This window comes from Leptidea sinapis, chromosome 17 (assembly GCF_905404315.1).
Source record: "Leptidea sinapis chromosome 17, ilLepSina1.1, whole genome shotgun sequence".
Taxonomy (NCBI): domain Eukaryota; kingdom Metazoa; phylum Arthropoda; class Insecta; order Lepidoptera; family Pieridae; genus Leptidea; species Leptidea sinapis.
This window is the reverse complement of record NC_066281.1, coordinates 2,030,654-2,056,597: the sequence shown is the minus strand read 5'-3', so window position 1 is coordinate 2,056,597 and position 25,944 is coordinate 2,030,654. Positions and strand designations below refer to the sequence as shown.

Genomic DNA, 25,944 nt, shown 5'->3' with positions numbered 1-25,944 from the left:
GATTTCCGCAAAGTAACGCCTAATTCAATAATTTTTTTTAGTAAAATGTTTGTGTACCGGGCTATTAATAGGTACAATGAGACCTCTATTTGTGACGGAATAAGATCTGGCCGTCCACGTAGTATTCGTAGTTCGTACGAAGAAAGTGGTCAAAGCAGAAAGTAAAGTAGGTATTTAATATTGGACTGTATTGCAGCCAATGGAGATCGTGTTTTATATTTATGTATTAAACTAACACACTGTAAAAGTAATAAATGTTATTTGCAATAGAACATTTCTTTTCTTTGTTTCAGTATTTATGGCAAGACTAGGTATATCAACAATACATTTAATTGACTTCGGCAATATGGAATATGATCGCTGCCCTACTTACATGCAAAATGTTGAATATGAAAATAGAATTCAACTCAATCAATATTCAAGGCCAAAGCTTTCTGGGTTTATTTAGGAACTGATAATAACTGCATCGATACAACATCAAGAATATATGTTCCCTATGAACAAAAGAAAGATTGATATCTTCTTATAGATGTATATTTCGTCTGTCTTAACAGGATTAGATACAATTATAGTTTCTTGTGTAGTTCAGGTGTCGTGTGCAAGTTGTTGAAGTGGAATTGAGTGAATGAATGAATGTTGTATTCGACAGATAGATGAAGGATGAAGTATGATTGACAGAGTAGGTAAATGGAGTTATATTAGAGTAATTGTTTGATAGGTTTAGGTGTATGGCTCGATATAATAATAAAATTAAATTTAATCCAGTCGACGATAGGAAATCTGACGTCGACAATATATTTTATTTAATTGAATTATTCTTAGATAATTTATACGTCTAAATGAGCCCTTTGCTGCTAGAAAACCGATTAAAACAGGCCAGGTTTATTTCTTTAGTGTGCGTGTCAAGCAAGTCACTTTGTGTGAGCGTGCGTGCATTGCAACCTCAATTTTTTTCTACGTTTTCGCAGCTGTGACAGTCAATAAACGTATAAATGAACTAAGAAATTATTGATTAATTGTACAGTTTGAGTTCTTTTCGATTCAGAAATTTATTTAATCATAAAATATGTGCAAGCGTAGGGATAGTATAATAAGTTTAGGTGTTGCAGTTAAATCCTAAAGAAATGTCATGTAATGCAACTTGAATGCAACATATGTATGAAGAGAACAAAAAAACGTGTGGGTCTCGATCGAAGTAATTACTTAAGCTGATCTAAGTTGAACTATTTTATATTGAAATTGTTTAACTTCAGAAAAGCTTAGTATCTTAATTTTAATTTTAGGAAAGGTTAATTATTAATAAAATATTTTATTGCATATAAAATATATTTTATTCTAAGTTTCAATTCTTGAACATGTATATTAGAATTTTGTGTATGTACATTATTTAATCTTATATAAATTGCAATTGGTTAGAGTGAGAGAGGAGGAGCCCGCCGCTGCCGTATGCGTGAGAGAAAGGGAAGCCAGACAGACTGGCGCCGCAACGCGTAACGTTACGAAGCGGTGTACCCTCCCATAACAAGTTATCACTTAAAAAAAAATTTAAAATCCAAAAGGGCACGCCTGATAATCAAATTTTCCACAATATTAAGAAGGTCATCATTGGCAACACACTGGTTGAAAACCTTCATCTTCAGACACTGTGGTATTTGGGACGAGAAGATTTTACATAGCATCTCGAACGCTGCCCATCCGATTTGGATTCGACGAGTGACCTCTTTCGCGAAATTGGATCTGCCTAACTGGATTTTTATCTGAGGTAGACGTATTCGTGGACAATTTCGAGAGTACAGTTCCCAATTGTAATAGGAGTAGGTGCGACATGGACATTTGACATGATCTTAGTCTTGTCCATGTTCATTTTGAGACCTACTCCTTGGGAAGCTGAATTTAGGTCTTCGAGCATATGGTTTAAGTTTTCCATGTTATTGTTATTGGAGGATATAATGTCTAAGTTTACTATTACTCTTTTAAACACTGAGGCATATATTTTTACTAACAAAAAAGGGTCAGTCTAAGCAGAACAGTAAAGAGATTGTATATATGCACTCAGGTTTTTGTATCACTAATAAAACTGCACAACAACCCTAACTACAATTATTGGACATTAACATACATGTTAATCATTAAATGGCTGTAATGTTTCGGTACACCCAGGAATACAGGTCCACACCTACTACAGGGGCCCTTGCGACTTGTTTGGGATGGTATTTCGTTAAGTCAATAAAAGTATTTTCTTTTTATTAATATAAGTGGGTGGGTTTGAAAGAATTCAAAGGTCTTTTTCTCGATTTCTGGTATACAAAGACACAAAACATAGCGGTTAATGTTTATCATACAGCCAGAGGCTAAATATTTTTAAATTAAAATCTCTCGAAAATCGTCGTCGTATTCAAGACTTGCTATTTTTATTTAAATTATGTAATGGTATTGATAGTGCCCCAGAAATATTACGACAAATTGATTTCAATATACCCCGCCCCGGTGCAAGGCTAGCAATCGTGAATTCTTTCATCTTGCTATTCCAAGAACTAATATTGGTCTTCACTCTCAACTACAGCGCTCTATGAGATCATTTAATGAGCTCCTTAATAATAATTTTGACTCCATGGATGTGTTTGGGATGTCGCTGCCACAATTTAAAAGAATTTGCAACAGTGTTATTTATAATAGTGTTTAATTAGATATATGGTTTGTTTTAATAATATTCAACATAAGAAATAATTTGTATCTTAACATTTATTAACCTTTAAAGTACTTTGCGTTTTAAAACTAATATTATTTTTAATAATACAACAGCAGCTCTGTTTACCTGTAAGAAAGCTATTCTGTTCATAATGTTCGTTTTATATTTTTCTTTTTTTGTTTAGTTTAGAATAGCTTGTTGGTGTGTCTATAATAAATAAATAAGTGTATCAATGTAGGAATTTGACTTGTGGCGAGGAGTTAGTAGCGAGGGGAGAGGACGAATTTATAAATTGCCCAAATCTGTTGAGTAGGGTTGGATTGGCGGTACCAAAGGGTAATGCTAACTTACAAAATATTATGAACAAATTACGTTTCTTCCTAGATTCGCTAGATCGAATCAAGGCAGATACACCCCCTTGTGAACAATAGTTATACTCTATAATAATATGATTAGAAGAGCAGGCATAGATATTTTTCGGCATTCTGCCCCATGTTTCAAAAAAAAAGTTAAAAAATTTGTAACACTGCAAGATGTTTAGTCATTGTTCGTAGTTATTGTTTTTGTTTTCTTTTGGTTTCCTTGTTTATAATATAAGTACCAAAATATTTAATATATCACAATATTTTTTTTATTTTTGTTATGTTTTTCAAAATTATCTTTAGCTTTATGTAACGCAAAGTATAAAGATTTAGTTAAACAAAGAATTACAGCTATTATGCATGTCGAGTTAGCATGAGTGGAGTGTGAAACATTAAAAAATAATTTAAATATATCCATAGATTAAGATAGTTGTCTGCACGTTGGCTTCCTAATAAATAAATAAAAAAAAACAAAATGGTGATGATATTTTTTACTAGTTTTCAATTTTAGTGGGTTTATTAAACACTGCTTTTTGAGTACCAATTTTTGGTTATTTTAAAATTACGGTGTATTGTGTAGATTACCAAATCAGCAACGATAGATTGGATGATTGATATATCGAGGAATCACTTTAGCTTTAGTCGTAAAACTGAACCAGGCTTATGATGCGTCATCCCAAATCCAACTATTTATGATCGATAAATAACATTTACACAAACCTTGAAACCATTAATCGGTGCTGAAAATATTTGCCTACGTTTTCATATCATCAACAAACAGTTCTGAGAAATCAAAGAGTTTTCAAATGTAGCTTGAGACAATATTAGTACTCAATTAATGACGCAGTTTGTATGAAATATTGTGAAAACGGTTATTATAAACAGGCGTGTGTAAGTCTACTTTAAGAACAAAACGGAACCCTCGAGGTAGCTATAGCTGTCGGTTGTCAATCAATCACCGAAACGCGCGTGCGGCTTTTACTCCAGTTATAGGTACATATTTTCTATTCTCTGCTTATTTGATCGAAGTAACATTCAAACATGGATAAACAAAGCAAACGTATACATTACACATAGGTAAATAATTAGGCAGAGTAATAAAATAATTGGTAATGATACCATGATAATGGAAATGGAGCGACCGTCCTTACGCTGATAAAAGATAAAAACTAAGAAATGATACGATTTAAAAATGAATCTTACTAGTTAGTTTCTATGGTTGCTGTTTCTTTCAAGTGAGACTTCTGTTACTTCTTTTTATTCTGTGGTAGTGGTATAAAAATAATAAGTTGGGGTAACTCATCAAAAAGATCGACCATAGTGAACCACCAAAGAAGTGTTTTATTATTATGAATGAATAATGCATAGAAGATATTATGTCTATTGTTCTTAGGAAAATTCAAAATAACGTGATAAAGGTTCTTCTGTATTTCCAAATAAAATTATAGACACACAAAACATTCGAAACTCTTGACCCGTTGCTAGAAAAAAATATATTTAACAAAGAACAACAGACTTCAAATACACTATTCCAAAACAATAGATATAATATGCACTTTTTACTAAAATTTATACAAAATACTTTTATACAATTTAATTAATTAATGTAATTATAGTTACGATTATTGTAATTTTTGGAATCGGTGTCCTTCCGCCGCGACCCCGAAACTATATTTGAAGTATATCCTTTCCAATAAAAAAAGTATCATCGTAATAGGTTGGCTTGATATTGAGTTATTCGTAAATTTATCATCCACAGACGTATAGCAAATTTAAGTAAATTTTACTAAATATGTATTCTTTAATAAGATATAAATTAATTTCATACATTAAACGTATGGGTTAAATAAAGGTTTTCCTATTCCAATTCCTTCCAAATTCATTTTCAAAATTCCTTCCAATCTCCTAACCGTTCTATTGAGACTTATAGTACATTCTGTGTATTTTTTTGCGTTTGCTACTATAATTTACACAAAAATATAGACAGCTTTTAAATATATTCTAACTAAAACAAATTGCTTTCAAAGTTCTAGGTGAAAAGAATGCAAAGTAGCTCTACTTAAATTCTTCGGTGAGTGCATTTTGAGAATGCATGAGCTGAATAAAGCGAGGGGTTACTGCATGAAACATTTTAAAATTAACTTTGTTCTAACATCCAGCTTCATTAAAAATATCGAATACAGTCAAACTGAAAAATCTAATGTTGATATTGTAAATACAGAAGATGACTTGAAATAATCAATAATCTTGACATCGTAAATACAGATGAATCTTGTCGGACATGAATGTTATCATGTTTCAAAATTTCCTAATTCTAGTGGAAACACAATATAAATTTTTAATTTAAAAGTGTTGGAAAGTTCGAACTAGTACGAAGGATCAAGGAAGGAAGGGATGGTCAGAAAAGAGTACATGAAGACAAAAGGACATAAGAACAGTAGCAAAAGAAATTGCCTGAAAGTGTTGATGCGAGTGGAAAAAGCCAGGGAGTTATGTCAGGATCGTGGGCAAATGGATGTCCATATCCTGTGTCTACTACTCTGGAACACAGGCGTGATTATATCAATGTATGAATGAATACTAAGTAAAGTTACTTGTAAAATATTTAACTATATTTGAAATATGTTTATTAACATTATTGAGCTATTGCTCAAGTGGTCTGGTATGATTTAAAAGGTATTTAAATAGAGCTTAGTTTACTAAATACTGCAAATATTGTTCTATGCATAGTTTTGAGGTAAATAAACAATGACGTTCTATACATATAGACAAATAAATAATATTATTCTAACATGACAGAAAATAAATACCTACAAAAACTCATCTTAAACATTTAGAAAGATAGATGAAGGATAAAGCAAACAAATATAGAAGACATTCCAATAAGGTTCAATTTAAAATGGTGGTGGATCGGACACATATCATCATCATCGTCATCATTTTAGCCGGAATACGTCCACTGATGGTCAAAGGCCTCTTCCAAAGACCGCCATGAAGATCGGTCCTTTGTTGTCCTCATCCAACGTATTCTGGCGGTCTTGACCAGATCGTCGGTCAATCTTGTGGGGGGCCTACCAACACTTCGTCTTCCGGTACGTAGTCGCCATTCGAGGAATTCACTGCCCCAATGGCCATCTGTCCGTCGAACTATGTGCCCTGCCTACTGCAACTTCAGTTTCGCAACTATTTGGGCTATGTCGGTAACTTTGGTAAGCCCACAATAACAGGGACAAATGGAGCAAAGCAATAATGTATTATTGGTATCCAGAATACATTAAGCGGCAAAGAGGAAGACAGATTCAAAAGTTTGGAGGACGAGATAAAGTCAACACCAAGAACTACCTTGACTAGAAATTCTTCCGGATATATCTCGTAGCTTCATCGGTTAATATACGCGCAGCATAATAAGATTCGTCTTTAACACATAACTAACAGACTTACATAAGATCTTAACAACCCTAATGCGTTTGATCCTAAACTAATTTAATTTATAAACCTGAACTTAATGCACAGAATGTTAAATCCAATGATTATGCAGAAAATAAATGGTTTAGTAGACATTCTAGTCTAATGCTTTACAAGACGCAAACCCGCCTCCTGATTTCTCAATGGATGATGATCAGTAAAAATATTAAATGAATATCTCTAAGGTAGAAACTTTTGTCCATTAATCTTTAAGCATGAATCATAAACAAAAAACTTTTATTAGACCAGTAGATCCTATTTCTATAACGAGTTTGCTGTCCACCGCTAAATCGGGCTAACACTATTTACACATTGCCCATTTCTGAAAGTTCTTTACATTGTTCCATTAGGCTCCAACTTCACGAATCAATACTCATGTTTTATAGCTTTATAAATGTCCATTTGCATTGTGAGTCACTAACTGACATAGAACAGACCTGACCTCAGCTTTTAGCACTGATGTAAATGGATTTTTGCATTTAACAGCAAGCATTTAGGAATATTAAATACTTAAAAAATCTTAAAAAATTGAATTTAAATGTAAGCTATTAGGTATACAGAACCGTGATAACCCTGCGTACACGAAGCCTATGCCAAACAAGCTCGGACACAAACGCACCTGAGTAAATAACTTGTTGTAGCCGTTGCCTTGGTTGTTGTATCCCATCATGTTACGACATGGTGGCTGGAGTCGGTGGCCACTTTGGACCACCAACGGGATTCCGTCGTTGTCAGCCGTCGTGGAGGCATCAGCCTCGGCGGCCGCGCGTAAACACGAGCGTTCACGGAACGATTTCAGTGTTGCCTGGAGGGTACTGGCTACCTCCGCTCCCGGCCCGCCGATAGCCGGCTGAATGAGGTGCGCGCGCATCGTTTGCTTTCGCAACAGTGTAAATATTACAGAGTTCACAAACATGTGTTTTTATGTAAATAACCGCGAGAGACTAGACCTAGGTCGTGTACACTTAGCTCTGGGCCAGAAATATATAATTAATAACGTTACTCGTGGGAATAAATCAAAAATACGGTCCAAATATTAAAATATTAATTATTACAACATTTAACTACCAACAGGTCCTAAAATATGATAAATAAATAAAATAACTCAATAATTTGGAAAATTCTTACCCTTAATATCCATTTAACAGTAAAGCGTAGCTACGTTTGTTCGCGATGAAACTACGACATGGAAATTTTGCAGGTTTTTGTATATTTTTAAAAAGGTACCTAACTTGAATTTACTATATTCAGGCCTGTAGTATGTACTCAAAATCGCCTAAAACAAAATGCTGTCACCAATACCTAAGTATCTATCCCTACTCTGCGCTAATACTACTTCAGTCGCCTTATTATCAAAATTAATTTCAATTTACTTTTTGTAAAGGTCTTCATTTGAAATACCTTTTATTACATTTTCAATTGATGCTTATCAAATTAACTGCGATTCAAAATTAAATTCATATATTTGTATTCAAAATTTAATTTAAGAATCATTGAAAGTCAGAATTATTCTAAACACAAATGACTCCCTGCGAAGAACGGGTTCTACTTCTATATTTACAACAATCAGTCGTGTTATGATGTATTTCAGAAACAAATCTTATATTGTTGCATCTGAGTTATTGTTGTTTATTTTGGGTGCTCTCCAATTAGTTAGGAATGTAATTCGTAATTTAACCTTCATAATATCACAAAGAAATTCTTTCCAGCGAAGTTTATTAGTAAAAGCGTATTTCTGGAAATATTTAGGATATGGCATACTGATTTTTTTTTGGAGAGCATTACTCATTTAATCAATGTATCGTAAAAACGGTAGTTTTGGAACGAAATCAAATAAAAGCGCAACAGTATTATTGAGGATTGGCATGATGACATATTAACTTCAAATGACAATCATGCTAATACATTCATCGGTGTTGACGTAGTTTGTAATAGTGAAAATATAGATAATACGGATACAATGGATTTAATAAGCCCTCAAAATGACAAGGTAAACTACTACTACTAGCTACCCCAAAAAATATTAACTTTTTATCAAACATAATATTGATATCCAAACAAACATGGATGTACAAACATCGCCTCATTATCTGCAAGAGTAGCATTTGTGAATAAATTAGAAAAAATATCCATTTTCCATCAAACTAAATTCAACTTTCCCTCTCGGCAATTCAGTCGAAATTGGAACACAAAATTGGAATTCAATGATAGAGTAATCGACTTTGCTAATCCAAAATACACCCTATTGCCGAGAGAAGCAGAACTAAAACGTTCGAATATAGCATATGAAAATTGCAGCATTCAATGTTCGTGCACTGGATTTTGTCCGTTACGTTTATTTATAGGAAGGTCAAAAATTGTTTGTGGTGATTCACGCAGACGCAAAGGTCGGATCGATTGCCGAAGACGTTGACCCAATTTGTGACGACACGGTTATCACACTGGCGTCATGTGTACGTCGTGTCTAGACTCTGGACTCCAACGGCGTTGGAAATGGCTAGTTTTGTCGATAGACCACCTATTGCTTATTAAAATACAATTATTACTCTTTGAGACGAATAACTTGGAAGTCCAAATTATTTCACAATATATCCTAGTAGATTACCCTCTTTTACAGAGGGAATCTTTTTTGGACAGGACACCGTATAGAGGGATTCGGAGCCTTTTTCTGTCACCAAACAGTGTTCAAGCACTATTCTTTTGTTTCGTAGTGAAGGGCGCCGTAACTAGTGAAATTGTCTCAAGGTGACGAGCGCAGTAACAATGCCGCCCAGAATTTTGAGATTTTCAAGAATCCTGAGTGGTCTACGTTATTTTATTATAAACTAGCGTAGTCCACTAGTTTATAAAATTGACATGGAGCAGTAAGCGGAAAAATTAAAACAGTCTGACACAGAATATTTCTTTCAAAAATTTCTTTACGATCGGTTAAGTTTTGGAAAAGGAAATAAATAGTAACTTTTGAGATTTTCCGACAGTACTTTCAGTTGGTGTCTTTATCGCACTGATCGTTTGCCTTTCTCTGTACCCCTGACCAAGTGTTTGATAAATTCATTTTCATCGGTTGAATGGTTAAGGCGTGAAAGCGTAACAAACAAATGAAATTAAATATACTAGCCGTTCCCGCCCGCTTCGCTGGGCGAATTTTAAAGGGAAATAAATTAAATTTTATTCATTTTATAACAAACACAATAAAAATAAACCATCGCCATCGCAACCAATATTCGCATCGAATGGTGGTAGTTTCATGTCGATACGATCAACGGTATAGCCGTGAAAGAGCCTAAAACAAAGACAATTTACATTATATTATATATATATATATATACATATATGTATATAAATAAATAAATAAAAAATAAAAAAGCCTTTTATTTCTTACAGAAATTTCTATTTATAAATTTACAAAGTCGATTATTTTTGTTAGTATCAATAAGAAAAAGATTAAGTAGTCAGTTAATTTAATTATTATGGTAGTTTTATAAAAAGGAATTAATTTTTATGCATTTTATTCTGCAAGAACCCCTCTGCAGGTATAGGCCTCCTCCAAATTGAGCCAGTTTTCTCTGGATTGCGCTATTTGTATCCAGTTTGGACCCGCTGTGTGTTTAATTTCGTCCTCCCATCTGTTGCAAGGTCTCCCTTTCTTTCTTTTGCCCACTGGCCCCCTCCATTCTGTCGCTCTTTTTGTCCACCTTTGATCTTGCAGGCGTGCTATGTGTCCTGCCCACTTCCATTTTAATGCACGAGCTTGTGCTAGACCATCAATTGCTTTTGTGGTGTTGCGTATTTATGTATGCCTTATTTTGTTTATTCTTTCTATATATAACATACTCCGCTCCATTCCCCGTTGGCACGTTGTTATTTTATTTATGCCATTTTTGTTAAATTTCCATGTCTGACAAGCATAGGTCAGACAAGGAATAAGGCAAGAATTCATAACCTTAGTCTTTAGTTGGATTGGCATGTTGCTCTTAAATATTTCCTTTAAGCTCCAGTATTTGTTCCATGTTAACTGAGCTCTGCGCTCAATCTCCTGGTAGTTGTTTGATCTGTCGAAGCTTATTTGCTTGCCTAGGTAAATGTATTTCTCGGTATAATGGAGAGGGTAGTTATCGACGTATATTTGTAATTTGGTGCTGTTAGTCATTACCATAGTTTTAGAGAGGTTCATTTCTAGTCCATAGGCGAGTTTGCTAGCTTGGTTTAGTGACTCTACCATGTACTGTAGTTCTTTTCCTTTCTCTGATATCAGCACCACGTCGTCGGCAAAACGGAGGTGGCTTAAATACTTAGTTTTTATTTTTATACCACGTTCATTCCAGTCAAGCTTACTTATTATCGATTCTAATGTGGCTATAAATAATATAGGTGACAATGGATCCCCCTGTCTTACGCCTCTCTTTATAGGAAACCAAGGACCGGCTGTTTCTAATTTAATTCTGCTTATGCTCTTCCTGTATATGCTTTTGATTACTCTTATAAATTCGTTTTCCACGTTCTGCGTTGCTAGAGTTTCCCAGATATAGTTGTGTGACACCGAATCGAATGCTTTTCTGTAATCAATAAATGCCAAGTACAATGGTCTACTTCTCTCTTGATATTTCTCGATGAGGAGTTCGAGTGTGTGAATATGGTCGATGGTAGAGAAGCTTTTCCTGAATCCTGCCTGCTCGGCGGGTTGTCTTGTTTCTAATGTAGAGCTAATTTTTTTGGTCAGGATTGTAGATAATAGCTTATATGCACTCGACAGCAGACTTATAGGTCTATAGTTCCCAATATCTTTCGGGTCGCCTTTTTATAATAATATAAGATTCAGACCATTGCGTGGGTGTCTCTCCAGATTCGAGGATAGAGTTGAATAAATTTGTAAAGGGTATAGATAATATCGGGGCAGCTGACTTTAGAGTCTCGTTTGCTAGATTGTCCGATCCTGGGCTTTTGTCTAGTTTTAATTTATTCAGTGCCTCGATGACGTCACTTTCTTCAATTTGTGGTATTTTTGGAATATTACCATCACTGTTGGTATTATGGTTTTCGTGGTTAGTGTCTTCTGGCTCGTTAGTGCTCTATAAATTCCTGTAAGACTCTGTCGCTATGTTGATGATGTCACCGCGGTTGTTTTTGGTTATCACGTCTCGTTTCAGCTCTTTGATCCAAGTTTTTTTTGGTTTCAGCTCCTTATATGCCTTTTTTGTGCTTCCAGTTTTGTGGAGGTGTTTTTTAATAGTTTTATGTCTGTGGTTGGCGTAGTCTTTTTTATGTATTTGTTGGTAAGTTTGTAAAGCGCCGATATTTCGTTTCTTATTGCTCTGTTTTTGTTTGAACTTTTTTGCAGGTCTTGTCTTCTTCTAAAAAGGTTTTAATGTGCGCTCTGAAAATATTTTGTGGCCTTTCTTTGGGCCTTTTTTTTTGCAAGCTTGTGGTGATGATTCTGATTAAGTTATCGTAGTATTTCTGGACTGGGATAATAGTCTCGGCGAACATTTGATCTTTTGATATGTAGGAGCTTAAGTATTCTTTAAACTTTGTGATTTCTTCTTCGCTTGTTATTGTGCTTTGTTGACAATTAGTAAACTTTGTTCTACTCTTTTTGAAATGTGTGTCATATGATATTGTGGCTCTTACAGGCCTGTGATCCGATGGGTAATTAATGTTCAGTACCTCTATGTTTTTAAACATACAAGGTCGATTCGACAGCACAAAGTCTATTTCATTTTTGGTATCTCCGTCTGGTGATCGCCAAGTCCATTTATTTTTTGTTTTTTTTTTTTTTGAAGAAAGTGTTCATAATTGACAGTTTGCTTTCACTGGCATATACGATTAATCTTTGTCCTCTCTCATTTCTGATTCCATATCTATGTGTTTTCATGATTGAATGTTCCTCATTTTTTGGTGTTCCAATTTTAGCGTTTAGGTCACCCATCAGCCTGAAGTCTTTATGTGCTAGTTCTAAAGCCCTATTTACTGTCGCATAAAAGTTATCGATTTCATTTTCGCTTGCTTGTGCAGTAGGGGCGTAGACTTGAATGATGGATAAGCTAGTATTCTCAAATTTCAGGTTCAATATGGCTACTCTTTCAGAAAGGCCGAGGTAGCTTTCTATATTATTTTTAAGATGGTATTTAACTATAAAACCTATGCCATGTCGTCCAGGTGTGTGGCCTGTATAGCAGAAAATGAAGTTTTCATGCTCTTCAGTTATGTCTCCAACGCGTCTTGTTTCAGATAATCCTAGTATGTCGTATTTAAATTCTTTGAGAGCTTCGTTTAGCTCTAACAGACGTTCATATGATGAAAGTGTTTTAACGTTGTATGTCAGAATGTATAACGTTTTATGTAGACATCTTTCGTTTTTTGGAGGGTTGTTTGGAGGGTTTCGGTCATAATCTTCCACGGTGACCAGCCGGCTTGGAAGATGAGTATGATGTTGTGATACTATATATATATATATATATATATATAGATTATACAGAGGTAAAGTTTAAGAGCTTGTAGGGGATAATTTCTGGAGCTAGCGAACTAATTTTTCAATTCTCTTACCAATAGAAAGTCGCATTATTTGTGAGTGTTATAGGCTATAGTATATTAACCAGAATAATTAAAAGACTTTTTCGTGGAAGTCGGACTTGCAAAGTAAGTCGGAGAAGAAATGGTCAAACGGAAATGTTTCTTGAAATGTTTCAGAGCAGCTTGAATTGTCGGGGACCCAGTGCTCTGTGAACGGCCGGATTACTTGGCGTTGCGTAGAGACGTCGCTTCATTGTGTGTCTTCTACCGCATTTATCACGGGGAGTGTTCCGAAGAGCTGTTTAACCTGATTCCTGCCGCCGAAGTCCACCTTCGCACGACACGCCCCAAGTTAGGATATCATCCCCACCATCTGGATGTGTGGCGGTCCTCCACAGTGCGGTTTTCAAGGAGCTTTCTTCCACGTACTACAAAGCTGTGGAATGAGCTTCCTTGTACGGTGTTTCCGGGACGACACGACATGGGTACCTTCAAAAGAAGCGCGTACACCTTCCTTAAAGGCCGGCAACGCTCCTGTGATTCCTCTGGTGTTGCAAGAGATTGTGGGCGGTGGTGATCACTTAAGAACAGGTGACCGGTACGCTCGTTTTTCCTCCTATTCCATTGAAAAAAACGCTGCTAAAGGTAATTGTTTTGAATTTATACATGTGGCAGTATGATTATAATAAGTACGGAAGTAGACGACGAAGAAGGGAGTGCGGACGACGTCACGGGTTACAACTAGGTTATAATACTAGTAAGGATCTCGAGTTATACATTTCACCATGCTCATGAAGTGTCGAAAAAGCCATTGCTAAATTATAAAAAAGTTACAGATTCAGTATCTAGTTTACAAAATATTTCATATACCATACCAAAAATACGAGGTGATTCTACTAAGATTCACGTTGAAAGGTTAGATTTGTTTCAGTAAGTAGAGAAAATAATAATAAAGTTATAAATATAATAGTTGCAATTTTAATAAATGAAATAGTGAAAAAAAAACAAGATAGCGCTTATAGGATCGACCATTCATTAGAAACAGCGACTTTTTACGAGCATGGCGAATGTACCAGCCAACTTGTTATATCTTAAGGAACAACATAACAATCCCCACGATCTATATGCTGGGCATGTGTTTTATTAAGGATGTATAATTTTATAATAACTGTTTAGCAAACTAACAGTCTGCAGTAAATGTGGGCAGACCGCATAAAAGGTGGACCGATGGGATTAGAGAGATTAGCGGAACTAACTGGCTCGAAAAAGGAAAAAATAGAAAGGAATGGAGGAGGCCTTTACCCAACTAGGATCCATTTGAAGAAGAGAAGAAAACTAACATAGTGCATGCATTATAGCTTACTAACATTAAAGTTAATAATAAAATAATCATGTGTGTCGACTAACCGTACTAACATACTAACACAAAAATATAGAAAATCAAATGGAAAATTATTAATAAAGGCTTTATTATTATTATTATAAAGCAAACTAACGATTATTTGTCAGAAAAAAGTGTATGGTTCTAAATAATTCTTCCTTCTCAAACATTTTACAAATACATCTTGGTAAAAACACTGCAAAAATAGTATGAGTTGGTATCTTAAGTCTGTTATAATTAATTAAATGATAGCCGACTTTAAAAAATAGATATCACCCATATATTTTTGTGTTTGTTAAGTACATTAGAACACTGCCGAGTTGATTAATACGAATTGTAAATTTTACCCTCATTAAGTTACATGACTTAATTGAAGTTTTTTTTTATGAAAATAAGGGACGAGACGAGCAGGACGTTCAGCTGATGGTAATTAATACGCCCTACCCATTACAATGTAATGCCGCTCAGGATTCTTGAAAAACCCCAAAAATTGTGAGCGGCACTACAACTGCGATCGTCACCTTGAGACATAAGAGGTTAAGTCTCATTTGCCCAGTAATTTCACTAGCTACGGCGCCCTTCAGACCGAAACACAGGAATGCTTACACATTACAGCGGCAGAAATAGGCGCCGTTGTGGTACCCATAATCTAGCCAGCATCCTGTGCAAAGGGGCCTCCCACTGGTAAAAAGTTTGAAACCAATGCAACAAATCACTGCAGCACTTATGATGAAACAATTTATACAGATTTATTGAATACTTCCGCTGGCATGCATAACGACGAGGATTTAATATGTGGAATACAGATTCAAACTGAGGAACCTAAATCACAATTTTTATATGCTTCCAGACGCTGTAAATACATGAGTACCTACAGTTTGGGATAAAGTCTTAATCAGATTTTAATCAACATCTTAATCTCCAATAGAAAATCTTCTACTAAAACAAAGTTTTGCAAAATGTTTCTATTTGCAAATTTATGTCACCATCATATACATAATAATATGATAATAAAGATATATTATATACCCACATTACAACCGAAAAAGTGTTCCACTCACAAAGATACAATAAATGGTCTAAATAGACCTGGGTAGGATGATTCCTATTGGAAAAGGAAGAGGACAAAAGGAAAGGAAAAATAAATTCCGGGCGATCTGAGATCAGGAAGTGCAAAAGGGAGGTGTTTAAGGGTTAAAAAATGGTTTATCTTGATTTCTGGCGAAACTACAAGTCCAATGGAGAAAAAAATAATAGGAAAGTTGTAGGTAATAAAAAGATCTACAACTTTTGCTTCCAGAGTTTTTTTCACATAACTTCAAAATTAATGTGTAAAAATTCAAATAACCAAGTTTGTAACTTTTTATTTTTAACCTTTACAAAAAAAAACCATGAAATTTGGTGAATATCTTCTTAAAAAACGCTGTAATTTTTTATTTGTTCACTTTTTTGGCTCCAATCGAAAAGAACCCTAATTTAAAATCAGAAAACTGGTCTAAAAAAGGATGTAATGATTGAAAATAATAGAAAGAGAGCTATAAGTGTTTGACACTTTCAAACTTTATGTGTGTACAATACAATATATTTATTTATTAGGGTCAACAAGGCCACCATGTATTCGATCGAAGATACGATATTCGACTTAATGCGGAAACAAATGATAGCCCTGGCATTAACGAAGTCAGGATATATACAGACGGATCCAAACCCATACAGGGCACTGGAGCCGGAGTCTTCTCGAACGACCTAAATATAAAAATATCAACAACACTAGACAACCCAAACACAATATTTCAAGCAGAATGTATTGGAATAACTAGAGCAGCTCAGACGGTAGCAGCCAAAGATGTCAGAGACCTCAAAGAGCTCCCAAAGAGGTTCGCCAGCAACCTGATGAGACTACATAGGGACAATATACGAACAATTGTAGGTGTAGTCACGGTTTACTGTCCCTTGAACAAGCATCTGTCTATCATAGGTGTAACAGACAGCCCCTTGTGCAGAGGATGCATGGAGGCAGAGGAAACACCAGAACACGTGCTTATGCAGTGCAGCAGTGTGGCCGAACAACGGGCACAAACACTCCAATCACCAGCATCGTTTTCGGATGCCTGCAGAAACTTTAAAAGACTGCTAGACTTCTGGAATGAGCTGGGCTGGTTGGAGTAAGAAGACATTTTAAAAACGCACAATGGCCCAATCAAGAGGTTAAGTGTGTAAACAGCCCAGCCAAACTAACCACCACCTTGTGTCACCAGCACCGTAAACCGCGTGTTACATTACATTGTCATAAAATGTTGAGTAATGGTAATATAGTTTGTAATATCGAAATACAATTTTAGAAGAAACACATAATGATTGTAAGACCACTTATAATCAGAACAATTATTATTAGTTATCTATTCCTAACCAGGACTAAAAATTGTAATTTACTCTATTGGGATCCTTATGTTCGTTCCCTTGCTACAATTAAAGTTTAACTTGAGTTTTCAGTATAAAACGATGATAGCCTTTTCAATCGAACCACCAAAATTGAATGCACGCCAGCGATGCACTGCCAACGACTACAAACGTAATTACTAGTAATATTGAGTGTCAAGATCAAGATTAGCTAATCCACGTCCATAGAGAAATTCGGTTCGAAATGCAAAGTTAAGCATCACCATCTTTATATTATAATGGTGACTTTTTGGAAAAATTAAATACCTAGGCAATTCCCTGAGTATAATTAGTATGTGTCTTTAGTGCCAAGCAATCTTCGGACTCCATTTCGGAATCCAAACAGGATAGTTGTAAAAGGGAAGTGCAATTACCAATTTGACAAGAAACTTGCAAACCTTCCCTCAAGATCTCGTGCATTCTGGTCACTAGGCAAGGCTCTACAGAAACTTCTATCAGCTTTAGTCAATTCTTAATTCTTATAAAAACCGGTCAGTCAAAGGCATACCTAGAGCACCAGGTGTTTAGCCATTGGCAGCTCTCTAAATAGATCAGATACAGGCCTGTGCAAAAGCACATGCAGCAGTAAAGTCAGTCAAGCACATTCTCATTATTGTCACATGTCCCTTTTTTATTTTAAAAACACTCCCCAAATTTTCATACGACTTGATCGTCCAGCAGGATCCTATAACACTTCAGTATAATTGGCGTCAATATATCGAGCGAAATTCTTTTTTATTAAACATTAGAATGGGATTGATAAATTGGCCTCTAGAACGCTTTATGTGCTAAGTAAGGCGAGCTGATACTCTCCGATTGGCTTGACTCTTTGGAGTCCAGTAAAGATATTATGTTTCTATGTGAGAAATAATTTTGGTTAATACCAGCTGTAGCCAAAATCTCAAATTCAATAGTCAATGTACATCCGTCTCAAGTTAACGCTTGGCATTTCACAACTGCAATTCCAATTCGCAAGAAATTCTTGCCTTGCATAGCCGCTTTCTGGAATTATCTGCCAGGTACAGAATTACCGATACGAAACAACCCTGACATATATTTTGACCTACGTATTGCAGACATCCATAGGTGGCATTTGTCCCCTACATATAAAAAATAAAACTATTATCCTTCTACGATTTAAATAAAATCTTATACTGTGGTTACAAGAATAGCTTCTGTCTCATGTCTTACTTTTCTGTCAGTTCATGCATTATGTGTACAAACGAGGGAATGATCCTGTCTCTTTCTATAATCTTGAAACGTACAGTTTGCCCGTATAGCCCATTTTTTTAAATTTGGTTCGTTGCCCAGTCTTAGCTTTTAAAAAATTTGAAACATCCACTAATCGTTGTGCGAGGGTCACCAACAATTAATTGAAGTGAATACGCTCGCTGACCTACATAAAAAGTTGAAAACTCTTTGGCTCTCATCCTATCATTGTCATTATAGTCACCAAATTTTGTTAATTGTTCTTGTGAATCTTATTTAACTAATCTATCCAGTGTGGTATGAAGTGTGGTTACAACTAGATTGGTAACGATAGGTTTATCAGAATTTATACTTTCAAAGAACTATCGCATGGGTCCGCTCAAAAGGTAACCAAACACTGAAACTTTATAAGGATGTAGTAAGTATTTTTATTCAAATCATGGCCATCTAATCCAGGCGATATAGACACAAAATATAAATGATGTAGATATTCTGTTTTCAATCTATACAGCCAATCACTTATTACTTTTAAACTTCTTTTTATCATCCAGGAAATAGAGACATTTCTATTCCAGTTTGCCCCCAACAAAATGTCAAAAGTTGATAAAGATAAATAAAAATGATAAACATTTTCTTATATTCAATAAATGAACTACCAGCGCCTCTAGCGGGCACTCAATGAAACCGAAGTTGACAGACGAAGAGAAATGTGTAAAAAAATCAAACGTATAACAATTATATGATCTCCAAGAACTCATATATTGGTTATTGTAGATCTAGTAACCATCTAAGTCCTTCACTTTTGAAGTTATCATGCAACATTATCTTTCAAGATAACATCACACCTTCATCTTCCACTCCGGGTAATGCATTAAATAACTAAAACAAACAAAAGGAAAAAGCAAAAGGAAAGTATATCAATCAATACCAGCTCATAGGTAGCATTTAAAAGAAAAAAAACCATCCAATAACCTCAATAGCTAACTCACTCTTTCATAGGTAAATCTTTCAGCAAGTTATCTGGCGTTTTAAAACATTAATTAAACTCTTGGTTGTGGAACCTACCCTACGTTTGCGCAGCCCATACCGCTGCCGCTTGAAGTGGTCCATCCTTGAAGCCTTCGTCATAACATCACTTTATCACCTCACATATATTACTATAAGAACTGTGAATGCATTAATTTCTTGTCGACTACCGTACGCCACCTCGCAGCCACTCGCCACAGTCTAAATATATCTTCCCGTATCTCACAGCTTGCTATTACGTTAATAGAACCGTTGGCTCGGCTTTAAGACCAAATTTTCATTCAAGGAAATATTTATAGCCTTTTCCAGTTACGATATATAAAGTCGTGGAATAACGGCAAGAAGTGTGTGGTGATTTATTGTTGTCGACACTTAAGAGCGGCAAATTGGTTGAAAATATGAATTTATCACACAAACGCTTGTAGGTGATTAAGGAGTGTTAACGCATTTTTCTTTAAAAAAAATTACTGATTGCGTATTGTATCTAGCTTTATATCGAAGTAGAAAATATATATTTCGAGAACCAAATTTAATATTACCCTCCAAATATCTACTTTTTAGACAAAGTTTTCCCTGAACTTTGACCGTTCATAAACAAGAACGTATATAGAAAACATTGGGATAGAAACGTCGCGCATGTAATGGACATTCTATGTGATAAACATTTATTTCACAAATCTGTAAAAATTACTCAAAAACACATATTTCCTGAAAGAAGTCTGTACAAGCTGTATGCTTTGGATGAAATAACATCCCGTCCGGCCCTCCGTCCAAATAGCTTTATACAATATACCTATCACAAGAAAAGATTTAACGATTATTCGAATTACCGTTAAAATCAATAGAAAGAGAATTTACAGACAGTTTCAATAAGCCCACAAATGACTAAGATATTGAGTTTTATGGTTGGTACCAAAGACGTCTATACAATATAATATAGACAATCCACCGCAAACAAAATCAAAGCCATAATATGGCACGTGCCACAAATGACACTATATTTACTCCAGTTGTTAAAAATATTATTGGTCAATAAGCAGCAAATTAAACAATTTTTCAGTTTACGCTACGTATTTTGAATTTAGAACTCGATTTGGACAGTGCCATCAGTGGAGTAGCAGTTAGGTATTTTTTATAAACCCAGACGAAAAAGAGGGTTGTTATAAATGTTTACCGTTTGTCAGTCTGTCCCTATTTTCTGATCAAGATCTGTTCAGTCGGAGGTTTTTAACGTTTAAATTTATTGTGCGTATATTTGTTACTCCTTAACGCTCTAAATGTATTGGATCTAATAAGTTAAGGTAATATATAATGAGAGAGACAAACATTCAAAAATAATATTTTTATTTGCATAAAATAGTTCGTTATTAAAATGTTAAGTTCCCTGAAATAAATTTAATTTGTTAAATTTCATCTTTGAGACATAGGCATCTTTTCCAGGGTATCTTTTTGGTATTTGTCGTGTAAGCGGACATCAACATATCTTGGTATGACAGCTTTTGTCAAATTGTAAATATTATTACTAATTGGAATATTGTATGTGCGTCAATTTGACTAAATTGACAAAATATATTGACTTTCGAAAGAGGTTGCAATGCTTTTAATGTTAAAAAAGTTTTATCATACTTTATGAGCAGGAATTTTTAAGCGCTTAATTCTTTTAGTGGTGATATATAAATCAACCTCGAGGAAATGATTCTAGCAATAATTGTCGCTCGACTTATTTGGTTTGTAAAATTCTTCAAATTTCTGTCTTGCTACAAACTGGCAACAATTCTCTTTAACTATCTCATGTACGGAAAAGCTGAAAAACATTAGCTTTTACAGATTTGCGGTGTAAATAAGTATCAATTTTCACTAGGTTACGATACGTCTGTGATACCATGTAAATAGCACTAGTTTGTAATTGTTCACGTTCTTGTAAGCCGTTAATATTCACTGGCAATGACTTTCTGTGTACAAAATACAATATTGTTCTAAGGGTCTTTAAGAAAAAGCGATTCTATCAGCAAGGACTTTCCGCACACACAAAATACAATATTGCTTATCATTGTTCACTGGGCCTTTAAAAAAGAGCGACTCTAAAGTTTTCATTTCTGACTGTGTACTTATCACGTCCTTTCATCTGTCTCATTCAGACAAGTGGGAGAGAAAGGGATGTGAATACTTGTCAATAACTGTACCATATTTAATGAAAAAATATTCGTTTTACTAAATTATTTACGCTTTTTGCCAACACATCTTATATAAATAAAGTAAACTTACTTGACACACACACGACTAAGGAGAAAAGTGTGCTTACATTGTCTTAAAGCACACTTTTTCCGTTCCGCTATCAGACTTCGAATGATATGTTCATATGTATTATAGAACGTCATTGGTTGGTACTATTTTAAAAAGTATACAGGTTTCGTTGTAAATAATTTTTATTGCTTAAATAATTTTTATTCTTTAAGTGTTCAAGGTGAGCGTGATTTTTTCGGCCGATTTTTCACCCAACTAGGAAGAATATAATTAAAAATTGGTGTTATTACAGTTCTGTCAAATATAATTTTTTTCTTGTGCTTGTTTTTTTAAACTATAAATTATTTTAAAATCGGATGAAAAAAGGTCAAAGAAATAAGGCATAATAATATCAAAATTAGCCAAACGTTGTATTGTCATATTATATAATTAAAAAAAAACGTAAGTAATAAATTTTTTTTGGAGTATAAAATAAAGTTTACGACCTATTCTGAGATCTACTGAATATAATATACAAAAAATATCATAAAAATCGGAGGATGTTGGTGACAAACACTGTCACACGAGAATTTTATATATTCGAAATTGAGTCAATTTTATGAAGGAAGTCCGGCACATAATTATTGCTAATTAAGTATTATTCTTTTACTTGAAGAAGTTTGTCAAATCAAGAAAAATAAATGTTAAGATTATCACTGAATTTGGGAGTCCAAACCTGAAGAGACCAAAGAGTGTAATATAATCACTAGGCAACATTTCTTCACAAAAATAATTGCAGCACCGCGTCTGCAAGAATTCTTTCATGAAGTGGACTCTACGTAAAGTGTGTTAAGCTGCCATCTAGTAAATTAATGCAGAACTACTAAAAATTTGGTCTTACACACGGCTGATCTTTGTGCATTAAGTTTTTGCATCATATGTCAGATGGCGCTGTTCAGCAAAGAATGAATTATTTTTTATTATAATAATGTGGGAATGGAGGATATAGTTGTAATTAAGTGATAAAATTATTATATGATATTTTATCTTGAGTGGCGTCCCGCAACGCTTCGCTTTCGGTTTGCTGTGCCTACTTTGTAGTTAGACGTCTCCGCTTCGGTTCGCATTTATGTTTGACAATGCCTTAACAAACATAATTTTGCATTTTTGTTTTGCCATAATATGAATCAAATTAAAATCAAAATTCAAATATGTTTTTTCAAAATAGAATTCAAAATCACTTATTGAACGACAAAAACTACCACCCATTCAAAATAGACTGCCTCAGACCTGAGAAGAACGGGCGCAAGAAACTCAGCGGGCTTTTTTTACAAAAATATGCATTTCAAAGTAATATCGTACAATAAACATTTATAATTAAAGAGCCTGAGGGTGTCCGCTTCATTCCCAGTCTATGGTATCATTAAGAAAAACATTTATGTTTTAACCTTAACCTTATGTTATAATGTAACCTTTCCCACGCGAACGTTTTTAACAATTCTTTTAAATTTCGTAACACATTTGTTTTTTACTTACATTTTCTGTGATCATATTGTAAAAGCATATACATCGCCCAATGAAAGACTTACTAAATCGACTTAACCGAGTAGTAGGCATATCAAGTTTTTGTTTGTTCTTCGTGTTAACATTATGACTGTCACAGTTTCTAGCAAATTCCTTAAAATGCTTATGGACATATAGAACTTAATCAAGAATATATTGAGATGCAACGGTCAAAATATTTATTTCTTTAAATTTTTCTCATAATGATTCTTTAGGATCTAGGTTATCAATAACGCGAATAGCCCTCTTCGGCAACTCAAAGATGGTACATGGGGCTCACCAAAAGTTTTGCACTTCTAGCTAATCGGAACTATTTGAATTTCGAATGTTATATTTTTTGAAACGTTGCAACCTTCTTAGTAATAAAAAAAAACGGCGGGAAATCATTTGTCAATTGTTTTTTTTAACACATCAAACTTCTACGTACGCAACGAAAATGGAAATAAGTCGAAAAGATTTGAGAGCGATGATTTTTTATGAGTTCAAAAGTTCTCTCTCTCCACAAGCCTGTGCCACTCGTCTTCAAATTGCTTCTGGGAGAGAAGCACCTTGCTTGAGCACCGTGAGGCGATGGCTTGCTGAATTTGAGAGAGGTCGGGTTTCGTTACCCGACTAATTTCGTGAACAGCCGTCAACGAAAATAATGTGGCTACTGTTAAGCGGCTAATTGAAGACAAGCCGCGGATTACCTACCTACGAGACAATTCGAGGACTATTGGGAATTGGAATTTTACACGAAAAATTGAAAGTTCGGAAACTTTGTTGTCGTTGAATCCCTCATGAACTGACAGCGGAGCAGAAGCGGGCTCACGTGGAATGGTGCTCACAGATGCTAATGAAGTACGACCATGGACATTCTAATGCTGTTTATGACATTGTCATAAAAGACATTTATTTTCTCAAAATTTATTCCTTTAGAATTCTTTTTGATGTCATTTCTTATACTACTAGATACTACTACATAGGAGACGAAACGTGGATTTATTGTTTTGAACCTGAAAAATAACAGCAATCTTGTGAATGTGTGTGTTTGAAAATGAGAACAAGCCAACAAAAGTGAGACAGGCGAGAAAAGTCGGTAAAAAATGATCATATTTTTTTTCTCAGCTACGGGTCCCATCTGCACAATTCCACTTGAAGATCAAAAGAGTGTTAATGCTGAGTGGTATTCTACCATTTGTTTACCCAGAATGTTAAAAAAAGTTCGCGAAAGATGACCAAAAAGCCGCGTTCTCCTAAATCATGATAACGCTTCTTCATACACGGCACTTAAGTCATTTTTAGCTTCCGAAAAAGTACAACTCGTCACCTATATACATAGCCCGGACCTAGCACCCTGTGATTTCTGTATTTTCCCCAAAAGCAAAGATTTGATGAGAGGTTTCACTTTTACCAATTCCGAAGAGGCAGTGATAGCCTTCAAGCACGTCGAAAGCATGCCTTCAGATCTGTGGTCCTCCTGTTTTAAAAAATGGTTCGATCGCATGAAAAAGTGTCTAAAATGTAAAGGAGAGTATTTTGAAAAGCAATAAACATCATATTTTGGTTATAACATGTTGTTTTTTATGTTACGCAAAACTTTTAGTGTGACCTACGTATTAACATCAGCTGCACTGCCCCATAAAAATATATTATACTCGTAGTCCATAGGACATAATACTACGAAAAAAAACTAAAGTAAATCCTCTGCAGTTATTTTTATACCCTAATGTAATTCAAGCTCCAATAACCATATTATTACAATAAATAAATATATTATCTAAGTATAGAATGAAGGTCATTAATTATTATTACTTACTTATCTTAAAATAACTATTTGGTAGGATCTCTATTTAAGGCTGTTGTCGTAATGTCAGATTTTTTTTTTTTTTTTTTTTTATGGAATATGAGGACAAACGAGCGTACGGGTCACCTGGTGTTAAGTGATCACCGCCGCCCACACTCTCCTGCAACACCAGAGGAATCACAAGAGCGTTGCCGGTCTTTAAGGAAGGTGTACGCGCTTTTCTTGAAGGTACCCATGTCGTATCGTCCCGGAAACACCGCACAAGGAAGCTCATTCCACAGCTTCGTGGTACGAGGAAGAAAGCTCCTTGAAAACCGCACTGTGGAGGACCGCCACACATCCAGATGGTGGGGACGATATCGTAACTTGTGGCGTGTCGTGCGAAGGTGAAATTCGGCGGCAAGAATCAGGTTGAACAGCTCTTCGGAACACTTCCCGTGATAAATGCGGTAGAAGACACACAATGAAGCGACGTCTCTACGCAACGCCAAGTGATCCAGCCGTTCACAGAGTACTGGGTCCCCGACAATTCGAGCTGCTCTGCGTTGCACGCGGTCAAATGGATCGAGCTGATACTGGGGTGCGCCAGACCAGAGATGACAGCAATACTCCATGTGAGGCCGGACCTGAGCTTTGTAGAGCGCTAGAATGTGGGCCGGCTTGAAGTATTGCCGTGCTCTATTTATGACGCCCAGTTTCTTTGAAGCCAGTTTGGCTTTGCCCTCCAGATGGCCACGGAATTGGCAATTGCTCGAGATTTCGAGACCCAGTATTCCGATACTAGGCGAGGCTTTAAGGGAAGTGTTCTCGAAGAGCGGTGATACGGCAAATGGGGTTTTTTTTGTGGTAAGCGCGCAAACTTGAGTCTTCTGGGGGTTAAATTGGACAAGGTTCAACTTACCCCACTCCGCGACCTTCTCGAGAGAGGACTCGATAGAAGACACAAGTTTCACCCGGCACTGGTCGACGTTTTCCCGAGAGAGACCTGCGTGGCCCGTGTATACGGCATCACCAGTGCTGTCGTCTGCATAGCAATGCATGTTGGGGGTGTCCAACATATCATTGATATGCAGAAGAAACAGCGTGGGAGATAGCACACAGCCTTGGGGCACTCCAGCGTTCACGGGCTTGGGATTCGAGCAATAACCGTCGATAACGACCTGTATGCTGCGCCCAGTGAGGAAGCTGGAGGTCCACTTGCATAAGCTCTCGGGAAGCCCAAATGATGGAAGTTTTGCGAGGAGCGCCTTGTGCCATACACGATCAAAGGCCTTCGCTATATCCAGACCAA

At 35.5% G+C, this 25,944-nt stretch overlaps 1 protein-coding gene across 4 annotated transcripts in view; it reads right to left on the bottom strand.

The window, feature by feature from the left end:
• The window catches only part of LOC126969094 (voltage-dependent L-type calcium channel subunit beta-2), a 269,340-nt gene that overhangs the window by 31,162 nt on the left and 212,234 nt on the right, over positions 1-25,944 (bottom strand). Inside the window, exon 1 of one of the 4 annotated variants that reach the window (XM_050814399.1) lies at positions 19,121-19,287. The exons of 1 other annotated variant lie outside the window; for it this stretch is intronic. In XM_050814399.1, coding sequence (XP_050670356.1) covers positions 19,121-19,183 — 63 coding nt within the window. In that variant the 5' untranslated portion in view covers positions 19,184-19,287. Of the gene's footprint in view, positions 1-7,135; positions 7,344-19,120; positions 19,288-25,944 lie in introns of those variants that run through there. 2 more of the 4 variants (XM_050814401.1, XM_050814400.1) reach the window with 2 other exon arrangements.